The 9860-nt window shown below is 34.0% G+C and overlaps 1 protein-coding gene across 2 annotated transcripts; it reads left to right on the top strand.

Annotated features, from left to right (window-relative positions):
* Positions 1–6577: 6577 nt before the first annotated feature.
* Positions 6578–9498, top strand: LOC127812547 (cytokinin riboside 5'-monophosphate phosphoribohydrolase LOG8). 2 transcript variants are annotated; one of them, XM_052352966.1, is made up of 7 exons: positions 6578–7186; positions 7624–7730; positions 7846–7876; positions 8195–8294; positions 8385–8455; positions 8553–8696; positions 9187–9498. In XM_052352966.1, exons 2-7 carry the CDS (start codon positions 7681–7683, stop codon positions 9277–9279), a joined length of 489 nt encoding a protein of 162 aa, XP_052208926.1. In that variant the 5' UTR covers positions 6578–7186; positions 7624–7680; the 3' UTR covers positions 9280–9498. The 2 variants fall into 2 exon arrangements, with proteins under 2 accessions (XP_052208926.1, XP_052208925.1); XM_052352965.1 differs by having other exon boundaries at positions 6582–7186; positions 7633–7730.
* Positions 9499–9860: the final 362 nt, after the last annotated feature.

Raw genomic sequence — 9860 nt, 5'->3', positions numbered from 1 at the left:
GTTCCTTGTTAATTGGCTGTATTGTTACACATTTTCTTTTAAATTTAAAACACATATATTGATTGATAATACATTTATCTTATCCTCACATATATCATTAACAAGTAACAGTATTTTAAATTTTAAAAAAATATATAACAAATATACCTTATGTTTAAACAATATATATTTGCTACTTCTTATCCTATGTCCCAAGGTAAATTCATATTAAAAATAAGAGAAAAAATGGCTTGGACCAACTAGCACTGAATTAGATTAGACCAGTATCTTCTTTAGGCATGGCCATGTGTTTTTATTCTAAAAATGGTCATTGTGAAGCGAAGGAAAGATAATCTCACATTGGTTTGAGTCTAAGGAAATTTGTAACTTATAAATTAGGGTTACTCTCTTTTCTCATAAGAGTCATTTCAGAATAAAGAGAATAATACATTATTAAGAATGTAACCAAAACTGTTATCGCTTCATATTGCATCTTATCAATGAAAAAAAAAATCATAAAATATGCATACCCAACTCACCATCTATGTTATATGGAAATACTTCACAGGAGTCATTTTCCCATTTTTGAAACGTTTCCTATTCTCATTTCGGACCCTATTTATGTCTATTTTTTTAGAAAAATGTTTATTTCCACGTTTTCGTTTCTTATTGAAAATGTTTCCTGTTTCTATTTTCGTACAATATAGCTCACCATCGACCAAATATCTTGTTTTGGGAGGAAGAATTTGATAATAGCACGAGTCAAGGACGAGCTATGGTTTTAGTTTATAAGAGCTCTCTTTCTTTATAAACAATATTTTATGTGAAACTTATATAACCACACTCTTTTTTTTTTTCTGAAAATTAGATATGCTCAACTCATCTCTCTTTAATTTAAGTCAAGGATAAGTTATGGATTATAAGTAAAAAATCATTTTACTATCTAAGTTAGACTTTTTCAAGACAAAATTATGCTACCATATATACAAATATAGATGTCTCTGAAACCATCTCTAACCCAAAACTTCAAAATAGTGTAACTTTTGCATCAAAATAGTGCAACTTTCACACTATTCAAACAAGTCATCTCCAACCCATTATACCAAATGAACAATGTTATTTATATTTCCTTATTTCTTTACTTTATAACAATTAATTTATTTTAAAAAATTATTTAATTATTTACATAATTGTAGCTTAAATATATAAACAAAAGTTTATACGTATTTACATAAAATCTAATCTACAAGGTTTATAATTTAATACGACAAAATTCAAAAAGAATTACTTGAACAAGAATACATGCTCATGTTGTTCTCAACTTTTTAAGTTTTATAGAGTAATTTATTTTATTCTGTTAAATAATTATAATCTTTTTGCTTAATTTTAATTTATTATGTTGTTAAAAATAAAAATCAAATTAAATACAAAAATTAAGACCAAAATCAATAATTATACATACTAAAATAAAATTAAAAGGGGACATAAACATTTTTCCACATTAGAAGAGGGGCAATTTGGGAATAAATTTTTCACGGCAAAATGTCGTGGTTGAACAATGATATGCCATTTTTTTTTTTAGATTACTCGCTATTACTCGCGCCTCGTTAAATCTGCTCCAGGGTTATCACGAGAGGTAGATTAGGAATATGTCTGAGTGATCAGAATTTTTTTTTTTTTTTAAAACTACGTGACACTTATCAAGGACCACTCCCAAAGGAATGCAAATGTTTTACGACCCTAAAAAATTGATCCTACACTAACAACCTACTGTGATACACCATTTTATTGTGATGAAAGCCGTCTCCGTTGGAGATGGCCTAAGCCAAAATAAATGATACTGCTATCAAGACTTAACTATAGTTTGATAGCATTAACATTTAGCATCAAAGTATATTATATTTTTAATTGAGCATAAAGTTTTTCTTATATCACCACGAAGGGAGGAATCTGATAGCCTGCAGTGCAGTGTCAAGTTCGCAGATCCATATATCTTTAATGGAAGCTGAATCTTCAGCATGATTAGCCTGATTCTACATGACAACTTTCTCGTTGGTATCAACTTTGAGATTCTATACATATAATCACAGTTTCATGATCGAATTCTACGACCCAAATGAACCATTAAGAGAATTACAACCAACATCATCATCGATGAACAAGATCTAACGTTAATCCTCAGCCCACTTTTAATTCCTCTTCTTCTCCTAGCTCTGTACCGAAGAGCTCCCAGCCGAATCAGCATCATCCATGGAAACCGGCCGGGAAACCGCCAACGACGTATGGTTCTTCGGGTGATACGTCGAGATCCGATTCCCCTTATCGTCGTAAATAATGGTGTCGTCTTCCTCGTCCGGCACTCTGCATCTCTCGCCAAGAATAATGGTCTTTTTCCAAACCGAATCCTCGTGCTTAAACTTCTTCTCGCGCTTCTTCTCCTGGGGATGATCCTCCCGTTTCGAGAACTGCCGGAGGCCGCCGAGGCCGCCGCCGACCACCCTCATGCTCATGCTCGTCAGCTTCTTCTTCTGCGGAGCCGCCGATGAGTCAGTGCCGTAATGGAACGACGTCGTCCCTCGAAGCTTGGACAGCCCCGGCGGCGGCGGCAATGGCATCTGCGACGACTCCTCGTTCTGCGCCGCCGCCGCCTCCGTCTCCGTCTCCGTTGTCTTGTCCGATTCTGATGCTGACGTGGCCGTTGCTGTTGGGGGGGCTGCGGCGGCCTCTTCCTTTGGTTGATCGAGTTTTTCCGAGGAGTTCTGGCGGGAAGGCGTCGGAGAAGATGTCTTTTTCCGGGAGGCGCATAGAGAGGTGACTAAGGCGACTATGGCGGCCATGTAGGCGACGAGCAAAGATAACGAGAGGACTGGATGGATCGATGGATTCTCTCTCCCAGGAAATTTTCTTCCCATGTGAAGAGGCCAATCGAGAAAGCAAAAAAGAAAAAGCAAACGAACAAAATATTCTTAGGCGGATTGATTCCTCGCTCGCGCTCTCTCTCTCGATTCCAACAAATTTTCCTTTTCTTGGCTGACGAGAAAATCTGCAGATCTTCGGAGGGTGCCAAAAGTCTGCAATGGCGACGGAGATTGGGGTTAAAATGGGGGGTTTTGATTCAGAATCCGAAACAGATTGCTTTAACTGAGGAACAAAAGGGGAAAACCAGAGGCTTGGAAAGGCATTAATGGCGGTGTTATTTTAGGTGGCATTTTGGCAGTTAAGTTCGTTGGAATCCCCCAACTGTGCAAGGCCCTCGAGCCACCTCATCTTTCCCCGTAAACGTGGCAGGTTAGGATGCAATCTTTGGCAGCCAGCTAAATTAGGCCCCACCATTGGGTTAACAAAAGGTCATCATCTCTTCCTTTTTATGTTTTGACTTAAAAGACCGAGCACCCCCCTCCTGTTGAAACATACATGAATTAACGGGAGATATTATTATTCTTATGCTTTGTATCTATAAATTTATTCAGTACTCAGATTGTGAATTTTCATTTATAACAATGAAAAGAGACCACGTAACTAATGTTCAATAAAAAAAAAAAAAATCAAGATAGTAAATAGATTGTCCGACCATTCTATTACTTTGAAAAGAATTGCACCTCAAAAGGATAGAATGCCATCATGAAAGGAGAGGGCTTGTTGTTGGGTAACAGTGGTGGCCACAAAACGCCTCCATGCTGTGTCCCTGCTCTGCTCAATTGCCCCTTTGACCAATTCAAAGGGCCTCAAACTGCTAAATGCAAAATTACGTGGGGTTCAAAAATAAGTAAATAAGTAGTTATTGTCATTTTCTCATCATCGTCACCACGTCATTTATGCCCCGTTTGGCCATATAATTTAAGAAAAAAACAGAAAAGTGTTTTTTTATTTTTAACAATAGAAATGCTTCTATAAGGTTTTTTTTTTTTTTTTTGGCTTTGCGGTGATTGGTTATAATTACAAAAGTCCTTTTACAAATAGCAAAGGCTACGCTTTACTGTGAAGCAAAAATAAAAATTTGGAGCACTTTGTTGTGAATTAAAGGCATAAGCGGAAGATAAAATAATTTTTGGATAAAATTAACCAATCAACATTTAAAATTGCCCACAAATTATAAATGGCCAAAGGCATATATATGCCCCTAAACATTTGTTCTTTTTTTTTTTAATTTTAAATTTTTTGTGGTTCCAAATATACCTGAATTTAGGGCAAAAGCACATCTACGTTCCTAAATTTTTGCATTTTTTTCTTGCACATCTACGTTTCTTAAATTTTTGCATTTTTTTTTTGTGAAACTTTAAATCTTTTGTGATTTCAAATATGTCACTGAACTACGTAAAATTACTCATTTAAATATCTAGCCATCAAGTGATATGCACATGTGCTGACATGGCAGTTTTTCAGCATTTTCTCAACTTTCTCTTTCTCTCTGACATCTTCTCTTTCTTCTATGTCTCATCATTTCTTTTTTTCTTTTTTCGACTACATCTCTTCTCTTTTTTATGTCTTATGTGTCTTCTTTGACTATGTCTCATGTAAAGTATGATACTATCAGGCTGGCCATCTTTTCAATTTTCTCCAAAGACATGGTGATCATTGACTCCGGTATATCAATAACTTGTTTAACCCAATTGATCTACATAACCCAATTCGAGGAGACTTATGAGACGTTGGAGAGAAATAAGACGCAATTGAAAATAAAGGAGTTGAAAAGACGCCAAAAAAGAAAATTACCACATTAATGTGTGTACATATCATTTCTTGATTATGTATTTAAATGAGTGATTTTATAAAATTTATAAGCATATTTAAAACTACGAAATGTTAGAAATATAAATATACTTTTAGGCTAAGTTCATGGACACATTTAAAATTATGAAAAGGTTAAGATTTCACTAAAAAATATATAAAAATCTCTATCTGTCAAATAAATCTCTTCTGGGGTTTCCACCTTAATAAAATAACTTAGATGCTCTATCTGTCTCCACGTCGTAATTGGTCCCCGTCAATTTTGTAAACAACAGTGGGAATACTGCATTAAGGTCACTATGCATTGTTACTATTATTATTATAATACATTTAATTAATTTGAAAATAATTCTATTTTTATTTATGTTTTCCTCCAATTTCGTGTCAAAATCTTCTTTCGGTTATGTTTAATAAAATTAAAATCATTTTAATGAATTTTTTAAAACTATTCAAATCGCTCCCAAATTAAATAGTCTCAAAATGTGAAATCGATAAATTATAAAAAGAGTGATCGGTTACAGTTTGATAATTTTAAAAATGACTTAAAATGGTATAATTTGTATTTAAAATTTTAATGTGACGTCACCCACAAAACTAAATTTCAATAGATTAAACTTTTTATTTAATAAAAAAATATTATTATTAAAATTTTAAATAATAAATAGTACAAAAACATATCAATAAACAAAATAATTTTAAGAAACACCTCATATTCTCAAATTTGACAAAGCAAGCTCTTATTTGGGTAATTTTCAAGTAGAACCCATATTGTTTGCTCTATGTTTTTAAGAAGATCCTTCCTAAGTTAATTTAAGGCCTTGCTAGAACCTACTCCTTATAATTTTACTTTTGATATTACAAAATCTTATAAGTTGTTTTAATTTATTTTTTTATTTAAAGAAAACATCATATTTGGTGTTATTTATGTAAAAAAATACAATTGAAGAAATTTTATTTTTATTTATACGTGTATACTACGAGTCAAACTCTCAAATTTTTAAAATTCAAATATAATACTAAAAATAGCTCATTTAACAAGCCATTGATTAAATGAAGAAGAGGTTTTAAAAAGGAAAATGCAATACCCATAAATAAGTTTCACAAATAATCTTTACAAATTAATGTGTTGCATAAAAATTTATAATAGTTTTATCTAAAACAAAAAAAAAATTACTCCCTATTATTAACTTTGATTAGAATTATTACAAATTTGTGTGACAAAAGTTATGTGTAAAACTTGTTTGTGGGATAACATTTGGCCAAACTTATATTTTTATCTCTATACTTTCACGTTATCTTTGTATGGATGTTTGAATTTTTCGTTATTTCGATTACATTTTGAATCTGTATTTTCAAATCAATTTAATCTCTATATTTTGACATTTTTTCGTGTGACAACCCAATCATTTCATTCTTTCGATTATATCATTGGATTTGTATTTTCGAGTTAATTTATCTTATATCTTTTGATGTAAATAAAGTGTGACGTGTATTTTGTTAGTTCATTTTACATTTTTTTATACATGAAAGTATAAGGGTTAAATTGAGTATAAAATGCAAGTTTAGGGAAGTAATTAAAATAACAAAAAATTTGAGTTATCATACGAAAAAAATCAGATTCATGTGCAGTTGAAATAATGAAAAATTTGGATAATCATACGAAAAAAAGGTAAAACGCAAGACAAAAATATATATTTGGCTGATAACACTTTTTTTTAAATAAAAAGCACAAAAACCTAAAATACTAAAAATAAATAGTGAAATATTTAGAAGAAAGGTGAGGTACATGAAAACATGACATCCGACTAAAAACCACCCAATTAAGTAGTAGGTAAGGAAAGCGGACGTCCTTCCAAATGGAGCAAAAAGTTTGTCGCAAATACACAATCCATTTAGAACAGATTTGCCATTGCCGATTGCCCATTGCCATTGCCATCACTGCTTAAACCTGGAAAAAGTTTTATAAACAGCAGTGAGCAGACCCGTCTTAGGTCTATTCTTGGTGAGGAAGTTTTTGCCGTATATAACAAATAAATCCATTAATTTACTTAATCGATCAAATATAATCTTTAAAGCCGACACCCACAGACGGGGAGGAGGCATGTGGGCTTCTTATGTTTCTTCACAGAATAAGCAGAATCCATCTATATATAGTGAAGACACTCTGATTTCTTGATTTCAATAGCTTTATTCGTCGATACAAGAAACACCCGGATTGTCCTTATTTCGCTTGTCTTCTTTATCTTCGCCTTGGGCTGTGATTTTTGTACCTGATGCTATTGATCAACAAGAGTTGGAATGGCTAAGGTTTGCTTGAATTGAATGGATTGAGGTTGCGCAGAGAGCATCGTGAAAATTAATCTCCGAAATGGATGGGAATGGAGGGAGCAGATTCAGGAGAGTTTGTGTCTTCTGCGGAAGCAACTCTGGCCATAGAAAAGTATTCAGTGATGCTGCTATCGAATTGGGGAATGAACTGGTTGGTTTTGTTTTGATACTCTTTCTCTCTGATTGACTCTTTCTTGTTGCTTCTTTGGCTCCGGTTTTTGTGTCAAGGCTTGAGTTGTGTTCGAATTTGTAGAATGGATGTTGTTCTCCTGTCTGATTGTGTGACTGTTGGTTTTTGGATTTTAGTCTCAAAGGTTGAACTTTCTTATGGTTATGTATTTACTCTGTGGAGTTGTGGAGTGGGTTCATTTGTATTGAACTGTTTTACTGACTTTTGACTCTGTGAACTGTTGAATATTCGGTTTCAAAACATGAATTTTCTGAGGATTCTGCATTTCTCTTCAGGGGTCCCGAATTGGGTGTCTGATACTCTGAAGTGGGTTACTTTTATTTGATAACGAGACCATTTGTTTTCATGTTTATTTTGAGAAAATTTTATGGTTTTTTGTTATCTCATTTCATGAATAGTGATTGCAGGTTAAGAGGAAGATAGCTTTGGTGTATGGGGGAGGAAGTGTTGGGTTGATGGGTTTGATTTCCCAAAGAGTGTATGATGGAGGTTGCCATGTTCTTGGGTAACTAGAGACTTTATTTCTTGTGAATTTCATTGACAAAAAAGCAATTTATGAATAAAATTAGGCTGCCTTAATCATGTTGCAACATTTAATTCTTCAGTGCTCATTCGTGCAGGGTCATTCCAAAAGCTCTTGAGCCTCTCGAGGTATTGGTGATCTAAATCTGTATAATTAATCTTCCAATTTTTAAGTATGTTTAGCTGCAAATAATTTCCTCATGAATTAAGATGTGCCAAGTGTTCGTAACTTGTCTTGGTGTTTTTATTTTCTCATTCATGTTAATTAAACTCAGGAGTTAAATATTTTTGAGCTAAGCAGGTATGTTGGTGGTCTAATTCTTATGAGCAAGGACTTATGAAAACTAGTTACCTAAATGTACTCTCCTAGTTTTCTTCATGATGGAGAGTGCTTGAATTGCCTTTGTTGCTGAATACTAGAAATCTTCATCATTCGTGAACTGACAGATATCTGGTGAAACTGTTGGGGAAGTTAAAATTGTCGCAGACATGCATGAGCGTAAAGCTGAAATGGCTAAACAAGCTGATGCTTTTGTTGCCCTTCCTGGTAATTGTCTGAAGATCTATGTTCTTCCGGGAAGGAAGGGTAGTTGTATACATGTCATATAGCTGTATTCAAGATTCTTATCATGTTTAGGTGGATATGGAACAATGGAAGAGCTGCTGGAGATGATAACATGGTCACAACTTGGAATTCATAAAAAACCGGTGATTCATCAATTTACATTCTGGAATATTTTGACTAGCAAATTTCTAGATTAAACAAATTCTAGATAATGTTGTAAATGTGTAATTGTCTGTGCAGGTCGGTCTGCTCAATGTTGATGGGTACTATAACTCTTTGCTCTCATTATTTGATAATGGTGTTGAAGAAGGTTTCATCAAGCCAAGTGCTCGACACATTGTCCTCTCTGCTCCAACTGCCCAGGAGCTCTTAACCAAGATGGAGGTATTGATCTGATTTGGTTATATTGATTTGGTTTTAGTTTTATTTCCTTCTTGGCTTGGTTTCTCAAGGAAATATATCATTTTTTATATGAAAACAACCGGCATAAAATCACGTTTGGCTCTACTGCATGTGCCTTTGTCTCTTATGAACTAAACAAGGAGGATTTTATTTATCACACTGTAGTACAAGGAGGATTTTATAAAAGAATTCAAATCACTGGGATGTGGGAATCCTATATGCTTATTAATATGGATCAGTAATCCAGAAGGTCGATGATAAGTAACCTAACTTGATATCTCTTTATATCTGTGCTTCCTTTGTACCATTCTTGTCAAATGGAAGCTTGTGACACCAGCTGCTGCAGATAAATTCCCATTTTTCCTAGCCATGAAGACTTTTGTTTCAAACTTAGTGCTGGGAAATTGACCTTATAAAACAAAGGGAAATCATATATACAACTAGGTTCTAATTCTGCCGTTTAACTTTGCAGCAATACACTCCTTTGCATGATCATGTCGCACCTCACGAAAGCTGGCATATGGAGAAACTGGGTGATTACCCTCGGGATCAGAATGAGCAGTGAATATCTTGGTGGTAGGTCTATCTCTCAATTGATTCGAGATTTGATTCTTCATAGTTTGGGCTGCTTTTAAGAATTTTGCTCAAAATTGGGCCACATAGTGAGTTGTTAAGTACTCTTGTCATTCATTTTTATTTGAACTCTGGTAGAACCTGCCATGCTGTTTTACAACAAACATTGGATTATAGTGGATTGGTGAATCAACGAACTATTCCTTGGTCATATCTTGCTGTTTACCACTTAAGCGGACAAATGTGATTTGAAATTGAAATAGATAGATAGTTTACGTGTCTGATATTCTGGTGCAATTTATGATGGCCCCACGTTACCTTTTAGTCAATGTGACCATTTAGAGTTGGAAAATTTGCATCTCTAAATTAACCTTGTTGCAGTGACGATACTGGAGGCCAAACGACTTCCTTTTTCTTTTTTCGCTTTGGGTCCAAAGGATCATGAGCAACTCAGTTGAACTCTCTGGCAGAACATGCACGGGTCTGTGTAAATGTAATTTTCATGTAAGGGTATTTTAATTTGTTACTCATAAATAATGTTGTTGAAAGGTTAAAATCTTATCCAATTTCTTA

This window comes from Diospyros lotus, chromosome 11 (assembly GCF_014633365.1).
Source record: "Diospyros lotus cultivar Yz01 chromosome 11, ASM1463336v1, whole genome shotgun sequence".
NCBI classification, from domain to species: domain Eukaryota; kingdom Viridiplantae; phylum Streptophyta; class Magnoliopsida; order Ericales; family Ebenaceae; genus Diospyros; species Diospyros lotus.
This window is presented reverse-complemented; position numbering and strand designations above follow the sequence as displayed.